At 34.3% G+C, this 18999-nt stretch overlaps 3 protein-coding genes across 3 annotated transcripts; 1 reads left to right on the top strand and 2 right to left on the bottom strand.

Annotated features, from left to right (window-relative positions):
- The first annotated feature begins 263 nt into the window (after positions 1-263).
- On the top strand, positions 264-2931 carry LOC115702328 (serine/threonine-protein kinase-like protein CCR4). Its single transcript, XM_030629780.2, has one exon. It carries the CDS (start codon positions 431-433, stop codon positions 2804-2806), a length of 2376 nt encoding a protein of 791 aa, XP_030485640.2. The 5' UTR covers positions 264-430; the 3' UTR covers positions 2807-2931.
- Positions 2932-3640: 709 nt separating this feature from the next.
- Positions 3641-9348, bottom strand: LOC115702325 (adenylate kinase, chloroplastic). Its single transcript, XM_030629777.2, has 7 exons — positions 8955-9348; positions 8750-8845; positions 7687-7815; positions 7486-7620; positions 7068-7214; positions 6829-6903; positions 3641-4096 (listed from the first exon to the last, which is right to left on the bottom strand). Exons 1-7 carry the CDS (start codon positions 9192-9194, stop codon positions 3992-3994), a joined length of 927 nt encoding a protein of 308 aa, XP_030485637.1. The 5' UTR covers positions 9195-9348; the 3' UTR covers positions 3641-3991.
- A 4591-nt stretch (positions 9349-13939) lies between these two features.
- Positions 13940-17690, bottom strand: LOC115702324 (TATA-box-binding protein). Its single transcript, XM_030629773.2, has 9 exons — positions 17515-17690; positions 17066-17183; positions 16591-16678; positions 16224-16295; positions 15845-15895; positions 15461-15505; positions 15210-15302; positions 14889-14990; positions 13940-14788 (listed from the first exon to the last, which is right to left on the bottom strand). The coding sequence occupies exons 2-9, from the start codon at positions 17140-17142 to the stop codon at positions 14714-14716; spliced, it is 603 nt and encodes a 200-aa protein (XP_030485633.1). The 5' UTR covers positions 17143-17183; positions 17515-17690; the 3' UTR covers positions 13940-14713.
- Between the last annotated feature and the right edge of the window lie 1309 nt (positions 17691-18999).

Genomic DNA, 18999 nt, shown 5'->3' with positions numbered 1-18999 from the left:
AGGCGCATATGTGGTCTCAAGTACTTTCTTATCTTAATATCGCTATTGGTTCAACTAATTGTCGGGTCTCATATAATTTAATGTAATAATTTTTAAAAATTATCGGTGGCCGTCCTTGATATGACGTATCGAAAGTGCGAAGGCACTACTTGGTCTTTCTACTTAATCTTATTGTTAAAACATGACATATAAAACCATTTCAAACAAATGACTGAGTCAGTCCTGATTCCACAACTCAAAACTCTTCTCCAATCCAAACCACAAACCGCGTTTTGCCTTTTTGTTTCCCTTATTCCTTTATATTTCATTTCCTCCTCACAACTCACAACTCAACTCAACAAATTCATAAACTTGTTTCCTCTAAATCCTAATCTCTTCCTTCCCGCCATGAAATTTTCTCAATCTTCTTATAACACTAATACCACCTTCCATGGCTGCTTCTCTCCTCTCTTTGCTATTACTACCACTTCTTCTTCTTCTGCCAACACTTCATTCCCTCTCAACTGTTTCCATTTCTGAAACTTCTAACCAAATTCTTATCTGTGCAGTGACATTGACAGTACAATCCAACAACAGCCGATCTTTTTCTAAGTCTTTCAATTGTACTAACTTTGGTACCGGGATTCGACTTCCGTCTTCCAATCCCGATTTTTCGGAAACTGTTTCAGGAAATGGTTTCGTTTGCGGGTTGACTAAGTTGCCTCAACAATCCGCCTTGCTTTGCTGGAGATTCTCCACCGTTACTGGTGCCTCGGATTTTCAGTACAAGCGAATCTACCTTGGTCCATATCTGAGTGAACTCGACGCGGGAGATTCCCACATTTGTGGAATAGTCAGCGGGACCAATCGCCTTGAATGCTGGCAATGGCACGGATTCAACTCCTCCTCCGGGAGTCAACAGAATTTCTCCAAAATCTCAGTTGGGCAGAATTTCTTGTGCGGGATATTGGGAGATACTCAAAACGTCTCTTGCTTAGGGAGCAACAATGGCGTCGTGGGGAGTGTGCCCGGAGGAAGATATACTGAAATCGCTGCTGGGTTTTCTCACGCTTGCGCAATCGCCACGAATGGAAGCTTGGAATGTTGGGGAGATAGTCAAGGAAGAGATAATCAGCCCCAAGAAAAGTTCCAGTCCCTGGCTTTGGGAGAAAACCGAAGCTGTGGTTTGAGACCAAACGGAACAGTGATTTGCTGGGGCCAAAACAACTTCGCCTTGCCACAGTCTCTTAGGCAGAGTGAGTTCATCGCTATCGAAGCAAAACGCAGAGTTTTTTGTGGAGTTTTGAATTCCAACTTCTCTTTGCATTGTTGGGGTAACCGATACTTTGAGTCTAAAACTGTTGTGTTTGACAAAGTCTTGCCTGGTCCCTGCAGAAGTAAATGTCTCGGTTCAGTGTTACCAGGCTCTGGGTTATTCTGCCCACAAGGATTAAGTGTTTGTAGAGCAGAGATACCCAATTCTTTGCCTTCTCCTTCACCGGAGACTCCAGTTCCACCGCCACCTCCTCCTCCGCCGCCCTCGCCCCGTCGGAAGTCGGGTTGGAGTAAGCAAATGGTGGCTTTTCTTGTGGTGGGTTGCGTTGGAACAACGGCATTAGTATTGGTTTGTTGTTTCTTTATTTGGTTAAGGTTTTCTAAGGTTAGTGGGAGTCGAGTACATGACTCAGGCCGGTTAGACGATGCAGTTGAAGCTGGTTCTAGCAGAAACAACCAGAGTGGTCCACGCAGCACTAATGATCATCATCATCGTCAAAGCCACTCTGGTCCGGTGCTTGAAAAGCGACTAAGCCATTTAATCAGTCTAGGAAACAATGGGAATCACTTGGAAGAATTCTCCTTAGGGGTCCTCCTTGAAGTCACTGACAATTTCTCTGAAGAGCGAAAAATTGGAAGTGGCAGTTATGGTTCGGTGTACTACGGAAAGCTAGACGATGGCAGAGAAGTAGCCATCAAAAGGGCTGAAGCATCGACATCTTCGTCGTTTGTGGGTGCTACTGCCACAAAACGACAAGAGGACAGAGACAACGCTTTCGTCAGAGAACTAGAATTCCTTTCACGGTTAAACCACAAGAATTTGGTTCGCTTAATTGGGTTTTACGAGGACAACAAGGAGAGAGTTTTGGTGTACGAGTACATGACCAATGGCTCCCTCCACGACCATCTCCACAAACCACACGAGAGCTCGCCCTCGCCTCTCATCAGCTGGTCCGAGCGAATCAGGGTGGCCCTTGACGCAGCCAGAGGGATCCAATACCTCCACGACTACGCAGTCCCTTCAATCATACACCGTGACATTAAGTCCTCCAACATACTATTGGATGCCACGTGGACTGCCAAGGTGTCAGACTTTGGCCTCTCATTATTGGGGCCCGAAGATGACGTGTCACACCTCTCTCTTCGTGCTGCGGGGACAGTAGGTTACATTGATCCAGAATACTTTCGGCTCCAAATTTTAACCACTAAGAGTGACGTTTATAGTTTTGGGATATTGTTGCTCGAGTTACTTTCGGGGTTAAACGCCATTCATAAAAATGAAATCGGGGTGCCAAGAAATGTGGTCGATTATATGGTACCATTTATTATACAAGATGAGATACACAGAGCTTTAGATCCAAACGTCCCACCACCGACTCCATTTGAGATTGAGGCAGTGGCATATGTGGGGTACTTGGCTGTTGATTGTGTCACATTGGAGGGTCGAGACAGACCATCTATGACAGAAATTGTAAGTAGCTTAGAACGAGCCTTGGCTGCGTGTTTGGCTCGGCCACAGCTCTCTCGGTCCTCAACCGAGTCTTCCACGTAGATATTACACCACCAACTCTGACTTGGTCAATTTGTAAATCAAAACTGATTCTTCATTTCTTTTCTCTGTATTTAATTTTTATTTATTATTATTAGTATTATTTCACACGTAAAAAAATTCAAAAATTTTGGTCTCATTTGTTCACTAAAGTGTGGGCCTTATGCTTAAAAAAAGTATGTGATAATTACCTACTCTAGAAAAATGATGCCAAGTGTGTTATTCGGGTCCATATAATTTTCCCTTTTTTTGGGTCATTGGTTGATTCAAATCCAGCTCTGGAAAGAAAATAATATTCAATGACAATGTCAAATTGATTGAAAAATAAGAACTGTGCAAATTTACAAGTCTTCTCGGCTTGGAGGACGACTTCTTGACATTAGTTCTCAATCATTAGAACGAAGGTTCTCAAATTAATGTGAGAGTTAGACATGCTTATTTAAATAAGGGTTTTGTTTGACGGAAATGGAAGGAGTTGGACTATTTTGCATTTTTTTTTTAATAATAATAATAAAAAAAAAAAAAAAACTTGTTGACAAAATAAATTCAAAGCTCACTTTAATACAACCAAACCGAAACTACTCATAATGTGCTACTATTATTATTGGGAAAAAATAACCACTCACCCGTCATCCAATTATTTTGTAACTTAAATGGAAATACTCAACTGGATATGTGTAGCAGTTTTCGAATGTTGTTCACACTATAAAAATGCAAGTCCCTATTCACACTCACATACAACATATTTATTATGTAGGCGTGTGTGTGAGTGCAATAACTAAATAAAGGGCGCCATAAATGTACGAGTTTTCCATCATAAATAAAATAGAATAAAGCGATCACAGAAAACACATTGCACAAATGATGCTATTGTGCTTACATTATTCATTTTCCCCCGTTACAAGGAATTTTTCACACTACATGAGGTGAAATAATACCACCACACAAATTTTAATGAAACCAAAAAGGAAAAAAAAAAATATGAATTGTTTATTGTCACTGGAAGCTAATATATGTACAAGCACATGTGTGAAATGTGAATCAATATCTGGAAGGGGTTTGTTGCCAGTATATTCAGCATGGAACCAGCACCAACAAAAAATATTAAGAAGCGGCACAAAAACCGGTATGTTTTCCATAGTCACTCAACTGTTATGAAGGCTTGTAAGGCTCACATCTTTAAATCTTCTATGCCGCAAGGGATCCTGAAGCTTCCTTCCTCTGCTGAAGAAGATTCTCTAGGGTGACATCAATTTGTGCAAACACATTCTCCTTCGAATCACAACCATCGATCTGTAGCAAAAACAAATTAAACACCGAAAGTTGGATGCAGAATTATAAAATTGTCTGTTACTGGACACTTCCTAACTACACTATCTATATATACCAGCCATTTAATTCCTAACACAAAAATTGTCGGAGTTAGAGCTCCTTCCTCTAATTCTTATCGCATCATAGTCAATTTCTGCATGAAAAACCTCAGCTACAATATCCCAGAAAATTTGCTCAATTTTATATTTTTTACAAATGCACATTTTCACTAGGAAACAGCATCATTCTAAGCAGCCATCAGTCTTAGTCCTAATATTCTCTAATATCCTGTGCACCTATGATTTATCTCCTAAAAGAGGTAACAGGTTGTCCCTTCCATTTACCTCCTTTCTTCTCATGATGCTTCTGTTTCTTGGGTAAATGGTTCCCATGTCCTACCTTTGTGGTTTATGATTACTATTTTAATGCAACAAGTCTTACAAATTTGAAGTAAAATTTGGCATGTTATTACTAGTTACCTTTGTTTTGTTTTTGTTTATTTGTTGATGTTGTGGTTGAGATTGAGACAAATTGTAGTTGTGATAACACTAAACAAAAAATGAAGTTGCAAGCTTGACATAACTGAATGTACTAAACTTGTGGTCCCTATCCATTTTGTTTTCAGCATGCAATGCTCAATCACAATATTCAAAGTTCAGTTTCAACACAAGGCATATAAAACTAGAAAGCCTATTTTCTTTATATCTTGAAGGTTTGACTCGAGAAGCTTGCACTTGCAAATTATACTACATTTACGTTTTATTTTCTAGAAAAATAATTTTATAAAATTTAAAACAATATGCAATCAAAAAGAGAAATATTAAAGCAAGTCTCTTACAAAACTTTACAAAAATATTTTCCATTCATTTTTTATCTACTCTTTTTCCTTATAAAACTTTTCTATAGTAAACTCCAAGATCGAAATATAGCCCTAAGGTGCTAAGAAAATTCTGTAAACTTCGAACCATGATTTCTTGAATGAAGTTTATCAACTGGAAGTTCCACCTCATTGTAGGCTCTTGAAGGTCAGAATCATATTGGATTAGAAAAGCCAGGGCTATATTGGCTTAAGGAGAAAAAACATCAGTGTTTACACATGAATCCAAGAATTCTCTTGCAACTATGAGATATAATGATAAAGTAACTTCACATGTAAATACTATATCTATAACTAGTCACTCACACTATTGCTTTTTCACAGGAGCCGCTAAATTTGGGTCATAATTAAGATGATATTGAAGTGTTGAACTTTCTAAAAAAAAAAAAAACCTACCTCCAAGTGATCCTGTTCCTGCTGGATTCTATACCTGCAAGGGGTCGTCCTCTTTATTTTTCCTATATTCACCATCCTAATTCAAAGGTGGCCAAACCCATATTTATCAAATTTATTATTTCATTTTTCTTATTGTTTTTCTTTTCAAGATTATCCCTCAGATCTTAGCCTTTAAAATAAATTGACTCACTACACTTTTGTTAAAGAAATATAGCCAAAGCATTTGGTTTTCAGGACCTAGTTAAACTTAACAAATGAGTGTTTACTGGTAAACTCAATTACAAATAACCTTCAAGAGGCCAATTGACACCCAGTTAGAAATTTTTGCCTGCTGCTTTCCTTCTGATAAGAGTTTAAAGATGAATTCAAGTTATTTTAGTTCAGCCAAACCATATATTCTTTTTTAGGGGTTACCTAGAAATCCTGTAGAAATGACAGGGTAATCTGCCGTTCTATTTTCCATTGCTAATTAAACCTTCCTTAGACTATATTCGTGGAAATAAAAAGAACTTAACAACTCTTCTGATAAAGGCATGGCAACTCCTTCACAGGTTTATTGCGCAGATGAGAAATGATCTTATAATTTTCTCTTAAAACTCAAAAGTACTAAACTAAGCACAAGATAAGCTATCAGCCTGCTCTGTAATTTTATAAAAAATTATTCTCCAAAGCATATTGAAAGAAGAAAAGTTCAGGTTTTCTGTTTTATTTTATTTTGGACTGGAGATTGTGGGACTTGGAAGGTGTAATCTAATTTGGTGTTTCCTATTTAGAAGAGCACATGAATAGTTTTTTAATTAGAGAGCTCTCTATCCAATCTCTATTATAGGAAGTCATTTTTTGTATAATTAGAGCTTATTTCTTTTTAAAGCTCACTATTTATTTTAGCTAAAGAGTGTGTTTAATGTTCAAGGATATTATGCTATGTTTGTCTTAATGAAGCAAATGGTTAAGTGAACTTTTGGACAGAAAATTGACTGCAGATCCTTTTCCAAGGAAATGTTAATCCCCGTGTTGTGTCTATGCACATTTGTTCATAAAATGAAAGCCCATAATATCTACATCAACAAGTGTATGTGTAGTGAACCACATGTTGTGTGGTGTAGTGGTAGGAATGCTTTTACTGACATCCTTGCTTAGTTGGGTCAAGAGTTCAAATCTCACCACAGTCCCTCGTGGGAGGGATTCTGCTTGGCTCTTTGGGAGACTAACTACTAGTACCATCCTTAATGGGATGAGAACCCTTGTGGTGTATACAAATGACCCAATTAAAGGAGTATGAGATATAAGATCCCCTATACCTGGCATATCCTTGGGATTGTCTAAGTTATCAAGAGATGGAGAAAGAATTTGCACCACGTGATCCCTTTTTTTCCAGCAAAAAAAGTTGTGTGTATTGGTTAATGAATGAAAAATGAAAAGAGAGAATTATATCACTTGCCTTAATTGTTATGTCTTCATACAAGGAGAGTACTGCCTCTACATTTTGATTATGCGTGAGCAATCTCAACTTCACCTAAAATACATTGTAGAAATGAAAACTTTCAGTAAAATAACAAGCATGCTTACTTGATTTTTTTTCTGGGAACACTTACAGCCATAACTTGTAAACAGTAAAGAACCACCAGAAAAGATGTCTCAAATCAAGGTATTACACAGAGCCAAAATTACATATCTTACCTTCTCTTCTGTATCATCAAAGCGTTGAGTGAGCCTTGATGCAATTTCTTCAGTCTCTGGAGGAGAATACTTCAAATGGTAGATCTTGCCTGTAACAGGGTCCAACCTCCGTCCAACAACTCTCTCAACCAGAATCTCTTCAGGAACCTGAAATCAGAACCCCACATGATTTCTTAGTCATAGTAAAAATGAATACTCATCTTTAACCTGAAATCAGAAACCATCACCAAAATCTCAAATTCATTCTAAGTATGAACATCCATATAATATGAGTCTAAACGAAGAAGACACATCAGCTATTGAGAGCTGAGACTCATCTTTTATTTCAACTTTTCTTTCTTTCCATTGGACCTAAATAAAAAAATATATAACAAGTTGGAGGGGAAAAAATATAAAAGAGAAGAAAATGAAACCTTACTTCTAACAGAATGAAGATATCAGGTTCAATCCCAAAGTCCTTGAGAGCAAGTGCTTGCGATGAGCTCCTAGGATATCCATCTAAAAGCCAACCTTGCTCTTGAGAATCTGGCTGCAACAATCGCTCCTTCACCATCTACAGGATTCAAAGAAGGAAGTCACCAACGGCGTGAATATATGTCAAATGAACAAGTTGTCCTACCATGACAACTATCTCATCTGGAACCAACTGCCCTTTCTCCATACATTCCCTTGCTCGCCTCCCGTTTTCACTCCCAGCTGCAACTTCCGCCCTTAGTAGATCTCCAGCAGCAATATGCACCAAATTATACTGCAAAGAAAAGTCGAATCAATATGCTTTTCTCTTGCAAAAAAAAATTGTTTAAATGGAAATAAAAATCAGTACATTCACATAGAAAATGACATTAAATCAATTAATACATACATGAATACAAAATCAACCAAAACCTGATTCATCAAGGTAGCGAGAAAACAAAAAATGCAACAGGAATTGTTCATAATCACATATACAATGACACATTTTTTCAGATGTTTAAAACCTTTGAACCTAATTATCAAAAAAAAAAAAAACCTTTGAACCTAAATTAACAACAAAATTAAGCTGAATTATATTAAAAGAATTATTTCAAGAAAGTTGACATACACTGATTTATTCGTGTTTTATGTAGATATTATGGTTGGTTGGTTGGTTGGTTTTCAACCCTTCAAATATTGCCATTTTTAACTGAAAAAGCTGATTAAATAAAAATCTGCCTGCCTTGGTCTTCTTCGTTGGGATCTAATCGACTTTTTGATGAATTATCAAACCGCACTTAAAAGTAAAAACCACGAGTATGATTTCGTACCAATTACCACAGAAATGACCAACCCATCAGGTTACATATTAATAACGTGTAACTCAATTTAAAATCAACCTTTTGTTACGTTTTTCAGACAATCACAGTTTTTGTGTGTGTTTTTTTGGAGAAGACAATAACAGTTCATTAATCCCCAAATATGCACTAGTAGAACTAGAAAATATAGGGAAACAGAAAAGAGCAAAACTGCCCATAAAACATGAAAATCTTCTTAACCACTTTCCACCTATTTAGTCATCAATGGAAAAAATTCCAACCAGACTATACACAAGTAATTACAAATAAAAATAAATAAAAAAGAAAGAATATAATGTAGTTGAGTTTAATTTTCAAATAAACAAACAAGAAAAGAGGAATATATAAGTACATATATATACACAAACATACTTTCTGAGTGATGAGCTGACATTGTGTTCCCTTGCCAGAAGCAGGAGCTCCAGATATCATTACTCTCAGCGGCTCCGCCTTAGCACTTCTTACAACCTTATTCGTCAACAATAAATTCAGAAAATATTTTCTTTAAAGAAAAAAAAAATTCCATGTCCCTTTCACTCAATCGCCATTATTGAAGATAATTAGATGAAAATATTACCATAAAATTGGGAGCTCGCGGGAGCGGTGCGACAGTGGATCGAGAAGGAGTTAGGTTAGCACGGTGGCATCGGGAGAAGCTGGAAATGAAGGAAGAGTGCGATTGAGAAGAGAGAAGAGTAGGGCTTTTTGTGTGGGAATTAGGATTGGATGGGGAAAGAGATGAGCAAGAGTGATAGTAAACCTTTGGGGCAGCAATGGCGCCCAGTGGAGGACAAACTGAGCTGACATTGGAAGCCATTTTCGCAGCGAAGCAAAGGACAGGGAGACTAGAGAGAGGAGAAGCTGAAGCAAAGTATTTTGAGTGTTACAAATACAACTTGGATGGGATATTTTTATTATTCATATTCATTGCTTCCATTAGTGTTCGTAAAATAGCCGATCCAATCAGATTCGCCTCAATTAAACTTTTTTTTTCCTTTTGTTATATACTATTAGGTAAATAGTGGCATAAGTACCTAAAATTTTATGTTTGTAAGCGGCATAAACCCAATGTTTATTTTTAGCGGCATAAGTACCTAATATTTGCAAAACTGTAATTTTTCTCTAATTTTATCAGTGCAGACTCTGATATTGTCTTAAATAGGGCACATATAAAGCCTAAATTTTTAATCATCGGGTCTAGATAGAAATATATAGTATCAGTTACTTCTAAATGTTCTTTTAATAAATTCAAAACAAAGTCTGTACTGATAAAATTGGAAGAAAATTACAGTTTTACAAACATTGGGTACTTATGCAGCTAAAAATAAACATTAGGTTTATGCCGCTTACAAACATAAAATTTTGGGTACTTATGCCGCTATTTACCCTTTACTATTTTATTTATTTTAATATGTTGTTGAAGACATAAAATAACTATAATTTATTTTATTTTGTTGTTAGTTATGTGAGAAAAAATATTTTTTTTATAAATATTAAATAATTTAATATTAAAAAATAATCAATCTAAAATAATCGATCTAATCTGTACTTTTGCGGATTTGATTTGAACTATTGTGCGGATTGGATTGAATCCAAAAAAATGAAATTTGCACTTAGTGCAGATCGGATATACTATGAGCAAAATAATACGAATTGGATTGGATGAACACCCCTAGCATCAATCATATACGTTTGCCATTAATTTTTCTTTACACTTTGGATTAATCATCTATTTCCCTATTGGTCCCTAGGTTATTTACAAATAAGTCAATTTTATCCCCCACCTTTTAACTTTCAACCCAAAAAAGTCAACTATTAGTATTTACCTTCCATATGTTTCTTGTTGGATTAATCACCTCACTAGTAGCCATGCCTAATTTTATAGCAAAAACTCTCCTTCTATTTATTTGTTATAAACTTTTCATTTTGGTCCTTAATTTGTTTGAATTATTTCATATTAGTCCTTAGACCTTTTTTCTGAAAGGACTAGTCCTTAGACCTTTACATATAGTTAATATTTCCTCAAATTAAAGGGAAAAGTACCAAACTCATACAATATGAAGGATTTTTTTTCATCATTATTATGAGAAGAGGCTCCAAAACACTGGAGCACGGATTGCATTAAGGATTCCGTTCGTCTTTTAATACTTTTTTTGTCAGAAAACGCAACGTAAGAGATTAATAAGAGATCATTAATAAGAGATTAATAATTTTTTTAAAAAGTTATTTAAGAGTTTTGCATCAGAAATAGTCTTCAAACTACTTATCACATTGTTGTAAAATCAGAGTGTTGTAAAATGAGACTGTTAGGTTTCATTCTAACGTGAGTATTGGATTATTAATGTCTCATTGTTACTTTAGTATTTTTTTTTTAATGGTAGTAATCTTTAATAACCAACAACTTCCGCTACTAAACATGATAACAAATCAGTTGGGACATCCCCATACTGAAGCCACGCCCAGAATACAAAATAAAAGCTCTTACAAAAGTATGAGCTACCATATTAGTTGAGCGTTTAACAACACAAACAGAAACATTTTTCATCCCAACAAGCATATTTTAACATTCTTGTATGACTAAACCAAACACATATATCATTTCAATTGAATTCCTTAAAGCTTCTACCACATTGAGACAATTTGTCTCCAAAATCACCTGCTGCCACGATTTAATTTTTATCCAGCTAAGTACTTCTCTTACTCCAATTGCCTCTGCCACCATGGGTTGAACGACACCATTAAAGCAGCTGGAATATGCTTCTATCAGCAGTCCACGGTCATTCCTAGCAACTAAACCAACTCCAAAGCCACGATCCCTTCCAAACATTGCTGCATCTACATTTACCTTGACACCATTTCGTTGAGGCGCACACCACCGCTCAACACCATCCCCTTCTACAAGTCCAACCCAAGATGGATTTATCTCATGATCTTGAGCAGCATGCCATTGGCCAAGGTAGTTATCTGCAAAAGCAACAATTTTCGGAGCAGTTGTTGTGCACCCCAAATTGTCCAGCAAAGAGTGACCAATCTACACCTTTTTTCCTTGTCCGGCCCTTTAAAAGACTCAGCACACCAGTCTAAAAAACACATCCCAGTCGAAAGAGTAGTACCAATACCTGTCGTTTCCCACACTTGTTTGATCGATGAACAAGAAATCAAGCAGTGAGTAATTGTTTCCTCCTTCAAGTTGCATACAGGGCAAATATTAGAAACTTGAACTCTTTTTATTCGCAAAGACACAAGGGTAGGAAGGCAATTAGTGCAGTCTCTCCACATCAAATTTTTCACTTTGGGAGGTACTTTTAACGCCCACATAGCCTTCCAAAAAGTAGTTGAGTCCGAACTACTCTCTTGCTCGAAGCTTGATTGGGTTAGCTTGTACGCACTTTTTACCGAGTATAGTATCTATAAAAATAAAAAAACTTGTATTGAGTAATATTAATTATAATCTCTTATTATAATTTCTTAATCAATTTTTACGTTTAAAATCACATGCCAAAATATTTTTTTAAATTTTTTTCTTAGCAGTATTCATTATAGTTATAATAATATTTTTGTTATTTTTTAAAAAATTATAAATAGTTTACAGTACTGAAAACAGAGTTCTTAATATTCCAGTCTACCAGACGTGTTTAAAAAAACTTCAAATATATTTTCGAAATTATTTTATATATTTGTAGATGAGAAATATAATTTCTTAATTTTTTTTTTTTTTGTAAAAATCTCACATAGATTAAAAACTACATGATTAATGTACTTCTAACTATATAAATAAAATACTCTTAAATTGACTTTGATTTGTCTAATTATATTATGTACAATTGATAATTTAATCTTACCTAATTAGTTATAATTTTTATTGGATTTGTACGTTGTTAAAAATTCTACTTGAAATATGCACTTTATTTGGTTTTGGTTAGTTTTCTTCTGGCATAAAATTCTACTTGATAGTTGTCAACAAAAGACTAAGATGGTTATATAAAACCAAAGAAGAAGACTGAGATGGCATTTTCGGGGCGGATGTGGCGATGCTACATCAACCCACATATGTAATTAAAATTATTTTTAAAAAGAAAATAATAAAAATAGAGAAAAAAAATAAGTTAAATTTTTTCACAAAAGTACTTATATTTTATGTCTACTTAAAATAAAATAATATATATATATCGTGTGTGGTATGACAAGTTATGTTATAGTTTTGTATTTGTGTTGATACGTTTATGACATGACACAATTAAAGTATACAAATACAACATATTTATTAAACGTGCCAAAAACCTCACACACCAACATAAAACGATTGATAGTATGTCATATAACACAAATACGACACAATACAATTAATTAGCATGCCAAACGAACAAATACGACACGATACGATTATCCAATGAAACGATTTTTTTAAAAAAAAAATTAATAAAATATACGGAAATTAATTCGTGTTATTTTGTCAACACAATTATGACACGACACGATTAAAGTAAACACAAACACGACACGAATGTCAAAACTTAAAAAGTTTTCACAAGTTATTAAATACTAAACAATTTTTTATTATTATTTTATAGATGTTCTATTAGTAAGACAAAAATTCACAAATTAGAGGTTTTCTTTCAAGTTTTATTAGGATACACAATGAGCTTTTTTACATAAAAGAAACCCTCCCACTTTGTATAATGTAGTTACTTTTATTATTTAAAGAAAAATAAAAGAAAATAAGATTAACTTATTTCATAATCACTTGATACTATATCAGCAAAATAGTTATTTGATTGAAAATTATAATTTTATAACAAATCTTGCAAAAGACTACCATATCACTTAATAATTAATGATTTGTAGATTATGCTAAACTTAGAGTGTAAAAGATATTACTTTGCTACTTTAGGGGCAAAAAATATACTAATATCAAACTAACAAGTCACCGAGCAAATCCACTAACTCTTCTTTCTCCTCCTGTTCTTCCTAGCCTAGTCCCTTCAAAGACCACTGGAGTGTCATTCCATTGAGTTTTTGTGTTTCTATGTGGACTTGTTTTGGTTTTATGTTTGAAAGAAAGAAACTGCCATTGTTGGGCAAGCAGATATTGAAAGAATTAGAGAGATAAAGAGTGAGGAATGTGGCCTTCATATCTTTCATAAATATGAACTGTACTAAACAAACATAAATACATATATAAGTTTGGCTGATTCTACAATGCACCCTTTTAAAAAAGTAATAATGATGCACCTTTTACTGTTTCAGTATAAAAAAAAAATTCAAAATAATTAACAATACCGAAAATAAAATTTATATATTTTTTTTTGCACGTGCGATTATTTTTTTTATATGCGTGATAAGTAATTGTACTGTAGATTATTTGAAAATTTACTTGTCTTAAATAACTACAACGTACACAATCATAAAAAAAATTAGACTAAAAAACTTTACTGAATGCCAAAACAAATAAAAACTCTACTAAAACAAACTTTTAAGAGTCTACTATAAACATTTCTATGATTTATACAACAAGATTAATGATATGCACAAATTATACACCAAAACATTACAATTAAAAAATAATAATAAATAACCAACAATCTTTATTTAAAATGGACACCACTGTATTAAATAACCAATCACAGTTAGCCTCTTTTAGACATGGCTTAGTACATAGGTTACATTAGAAGGAAAGTAGCTCAACAAGCACAAGTTCAAAGTAGAGACTTTTTAGGCTTCGAATGAAAATCAAGATTTCCTTATTATTAGACTTATTAGGTGATGATACTCATAGTTTGAAGTTTGAACAATCAGCTCTTCTCTCAAATAACTGTAATAATCATTAATTCCCCAAAAGCTGGCTAATTGAACATAATCTCAAGTCTTTTATTAAGCAAAGAGAGAGTGAGAGAGAGAATGAGAGTAACTCATATAAGCACAAAGCTGAAAGTACAACTAGAAGTTACCAAGTTTTTTCTTCCCACTCCTTCCTCTATTATCCAGCACTGACTTCAAAGACATGGCAGATGTTGTTCAAACAATTTCACCAAACCCACCAACAAGTACTGGACTGGTCTATATCTCATTAGGCAATCAAACAGTGACAACCACCTTTCTATATTTACAATTCTATTAAGGCACAACGGTCGTCATTGCAAACCTTTTGCAGACAAATTGTCTTTTGTTGCTCTATCAGTTATGTCTGCCAGCGAAGTGAAGATACCTCTTATTTGACGATTTCAAGGAGTAGCACTAGGTAAGGATACACTTTCAGGCTATGTAAACTGATGTTAAAAACATAAATACCAAAATTTTAATACAAGAACAATGACAGTGGAGTCCTCTGCCATCCCATCATTGCTGAGTTTTCCTGAACTCTGTTAGGACAGGGTAAATGTTCTCAAAAGCAGTGTAGGTCTCTTCCCTCACCTTAAAAAGGCCAAAAAATTAAGAATATAGTGATGCCGGTCAGTAACAGACAGAATAGACTGACCATAAATCCAAAACAAAAGTAACATAACAGGTCTACCTTTGCTCCTGTAAGAACAATTTTTCCAGAGACAAATATAAGAAGAACAATTTTCGGTTGCTTCATTCGATAAATCAAGCCTGGAAATAGTTCTGGTTCATACTGATCACCAGAAGTGAAAGAATTCATCATTAACAAAAGAAAGAAGGCCATACTCGACAACTTGGAGTAATTCAAAAATGTGAAAGATATAGATCCCCTACAAATCTCATCACTTCAATTTCTTGGCGAAATTGTTCACATTTCTTAAGATGAGCCCTAACTAGTTATTTGACAGGAGAAAATGTAAGTTATAGATATAAACATATGTATGTCACTTACACTAGAGAAAGCCCCGTGTGAAAATGCAAGTCCCTCAAGCTTAATGGGAAATTTAACATCACAGGAGCCTACTATATTCTGGATTTTAAAATCCTGAACAAGAAAAATGAGATCAACAAAAGAAAAGTGTATAGATAGTAATATGAGATACTTTTAAATATAACTTCCTTTCAACACCAAAATTAATTAAGAATTTAAAAGGTTCAATAGAAAATAATATATGTATTCTCAAGGAAAGAGGAAGATAATACCTTAAACTTCGCAGGAAACCCAAGTTTTTGAATGATACGAGCATACTGAAGAACAAATAAGGCACATAAGAATGCAAAATTTCAAAGTATGACCACCGTGGTATAGGAATTACAGCTTTACAAAGTAACCAGATCACAATGTTTTTCTCCAATATTTCCAGTCCATTACCCATTTATCTTCATGTCTTCAAACAAGATTCAGTAGTTTAGACTTCCTCCTTAATGTGGATTATTTAGCAATATCATCACAGGCCCAAATCTTTTAATACATAACATAGTACACTCGTAAAAGTATTATAAGAAACAAGCTTGATCTTGCCAACTGAAAAACTAGATACCCTAAGGTATCTTTAGCCTACAGACCAGGGAGGAAATAAAAATTACCTTTCTTGCAGCAAGTTTTGACTGTTGTTCGCTTTTCGCTCCCGTACATACCTATACAGCATAGCAATAAGTAACAGAAGGAGTCAGCTTCAACTTAAAAAGGAGTGTCTTTGATATAACTATCAGAAGAGCCCCATAAAGATGGCCTTAATAAAATCTGGAAGAAAATAAATGTGTTCTACATCTGGCTTCATAACTATGCTTTCATAATCAGACTAGAAGAGAAACTAAATGGAGGACTTTAAATATAAACATGGCCAACAAAAGCAACAAAGACTAAATATGGCGAGGTAAAGGAAAAGGAGAATGTCACAAAGAAATAATACTAGCCACGTCAATTTATTTGAATGACATAAGGAGTTACTCTTCTGGAACTTACCATCTTGCCAGATGCAAATATCAAAGCTGTGGTTTTTGGTTCTCTTATTCTCATAATGACTGCAGCAAAACGCTGCAATGGGACAACAAATTAACAAAGTGAGCAAACAGAAAGTCGTTTTCTTCTTATAAGCAAGTGTTGAAAAATAGCAATGGTCCTTGTGCTGAACCATGCGTGACTTGGTCAAGCACTAAGTGAAAAATGACATCTAAATGAGTCGTCTACATACAAAACGGTGACTTCACATACACCAAGAAAATTCTCATTTTTATCAAGCTACAAGCTTAGACACTTATACATGAAACAAATAGGTCAAAGAAAAAGACAGGAGGAGGAACAAGAGGCAAGATAAAGAAACACCACGTGCCTTAGGATTGTATTCTGCATTTCTAGCTTGGAGCGCAATGGCCTTAAGATCCAACTTGCAATCCAAATTAACAGTGGAGACAATATTCCTGAAAACACAAAAAAGAAAAAGAAAAGTCAAAAGCCTGTAAGAAGCATAGTGCTTAAGCAAGTCTAAGACTGAGTCCAGCACAATCCTTCTCTATAGCTCCAATTTCATTCTCAGTCACAGTTTATGTTGTATGAGTACTACAACAAAAGAGATGCATAAATGAAAAAATGGCATGCCCTCGTTCATAGATTTACATTATAATATAAGAGCAAACTTTTCTTATCACAAGGGAACACTATCCATTACCCACAATACAAAAATCAAATACCCGAAAAACAATATATTTCCACAGGATCCGCAACTAGACATTGTCTTTTGTAAAAACTAAAATTATTAAATCCACATATCAATCGACCAAACTGATAATAACATAAAAAAGACTCACTGTAATGTTGGGACTATTCCCGAAGGATGCTTCTCGAGATCAACTGGTTGGCTCCCTTCCACGACTTGTTCCGCCATTGTTTCAGGACGATACCCTTACTTCAGGGAGATTGACAACTCTATTCATACCAACATAATCATGATATAAAATAATTAGCATCGCATCAATCAAAAGTATGAGCTACGCTCTTCAAAGTCAGAGCTAAATAAAACTCATCCTTAACTACTACTGAGTCGACTAGAGCTGTTTTGCTACCTCAACCCACAAAAATATCCAGCATTAAGTACTTCCAGGACCAGGAGATAGGGGAAAGATAAAAAGGAAATATTTTCCTAAAATTTTATAGTAAGACATTTTTTTATCAATAAATTTATAAATTTTCTAAATGACACTGAATTGAACTTTCATTTTCTCTACAGAGAAAAAGAAAAGAGAAAAACTTCAAGTACCTGTGAGGAGAAGAGAGCCAAAGAACCGAGCTGACCTGTGAGGAGAAGACTTCCAAGACAGAAATCTCGATTGAGAGAGAGAACCAGGGCAGAGAACGATGAAGAATAAAGATTAAAGGGTGAGACTTGGGGTTTTTTTTTTTTGTTCTTAATTATTGTTATATATATATTTAATAGGCACAGCTAATAGATATATGTGATGAAATATATTATGTGATGTACCGTTAAAAGTTAAATAGGGTAGTTAACTTATATGATTTGATGAATGGGGTTGATTTAGAGTTAAAAAATAGTAACGTACTCTCGAATATATTATTACGTACTTTAGGACTAATAAATAAATTCATACACATTATTGGAACTACCTGCCGTACAACAGAATACATTCCGTGTTTTGTATTTGTAGGCACAAAATGGCTGCCTATAAATATATATATGGCTAATTATGATTTTTTTTCTCTCTAAATTTTGACATGTAATAAATCATGCCTTTAAATTTTTTTTGTCGTTAAAAATTCTTCCTAAACTATTGAGATTGTTAGATTTTAAGAATTTTTGTCTAATTTTAGTAAAAAAAATTCTAATATGGATGAAAATTTAGAGGATATGATTTAGTACATATTAAATTTGAGAGGTATGATTTGGTAGATTTCAAAGTATGGTAACATGATTTAGTACATAAACAACAGTAAAATTGAATGAAATTAGACAAAAGTCTTTAAATCTAACAATCTGAATAGTTCAATGAGAATTTTAAACGATAAAAAAAGTTTAGGAAAATACAATTTAATACATGTCAAATTCGACGGATAAATTGTAATTAGCCTATATTTATTTATAAGGTTAGTTTTGGGAGAAAAGACTTCTTTTCTTCGAACTCGACCATCATATTCTTTTTTTTAAGGGAACTCGGCTATCATATTCAGACCGCACCCACATTATTTTATAAAGTTACCCATTTTCATTTAACAAAAAAAGAAAAAGACATATTGCTTTCTCTTTTAATTGGGGGCCAAAATTCTTACAACAAAAATATCTTTGGCATCCTTCACTTTCTGGCTATTACTCTCAATAGACTCCACGTGACAATTTTTTATTGACACAAATATTTTCAAAACCAACAAAAATTTGAAATTTTGACACAAAATACTATATTTATTTTTAAAATTTTACATTTATGATATTTATACCATATTTTTTTTTTTCCACTATTTTTTTAGGCTAAGGAGAAAGCCGCACTAAGCAAAGAAAGAACTGAAGGCATGGTGCAGGCTTCGTCACCGATCCAATAGGTATCTTTATCTATCCTTAGCACTTTCTTTGCCAAGTTGTGGACTACAGACCTACGAACGTAGTTAATCTTAGTGCTTAGATAGAGGGAAAGAAGTGTCCTAAGCAGAGAAATGAGATCTCCAAAAATGCTGAAATGATCCAATTTAGTATTCAAAGCATCGATTATATTCTTGTAGTCTGTTTCTATGAAGT

Source organism: Cannabis sativa, chromosome X, assembly GCF_029168945.1.
Source record: "Cannabis sativa cultivar Pink pepper isolate KNU-18-1 chromosome X, ASM2916894v1, whole genome shotgun sequence".
NCBI lineage: Eukaryota > Viridiplantae > Streptophyta > Magnoliopsida > Rosales > Cannabaceae > Cannabis > Cannabis sativa.
This window is presented reverse-complemented; position numbering and strand designations above follow the sequence as displayed.

Bases quoted from the DNA above. Each gene is read 5' to 3' on its own strand.
- LOC115702324 (XM_030629773.2), bottom strand. From the start codon at position 17,142: ATGGCGGAACAAGTCGTGGAAGGGAGCCAACCAGTTGATCTCGAGAAG. The intron at 15,896-16,223 runs GTAAGTTCCAGA...TATGCTGTATAG, and splicing joins TATTTGCATCTGGCAAGATG to GTATGTACGGGAGCGAAAAG. The intron at 14,991-15,209 runs GTAAGTGACATA...TCTGGTGATCAG, and splicing joins CACACGGGGCTTTCTCTAGT to TATGAACCAGAACTATTTCC.
- LOC115702325 (XM_030629777.2), bottom strand. From the start codon at position 9,194: ATGGCTTCCAATGTCAGCTCAGTTTGTCCTCCACTGGGCGCCATTGCT. The intron at 7,816-8,749 runs GTATGTTTGTGT...TTTTCTTTGCAG, and splicing joins GTCAGCTCATCACTCAGAAA to TATAATTTGGTGCATATTGC. The intron at 7,621-7,686 runs GTAGGACAACTT...TGAATCCTGTAG, and splicing joins CAGATGAGATAGTTGTCATG to ATGGTGAAGGAGCGATTGTT.
- LOC115702328 (XM_030629780.2), top strand. From the start codon at position 431: ATGGCTGCTTCTCTCCTCTCTTTGCTATTACTACCACTTCTTCTTCTT.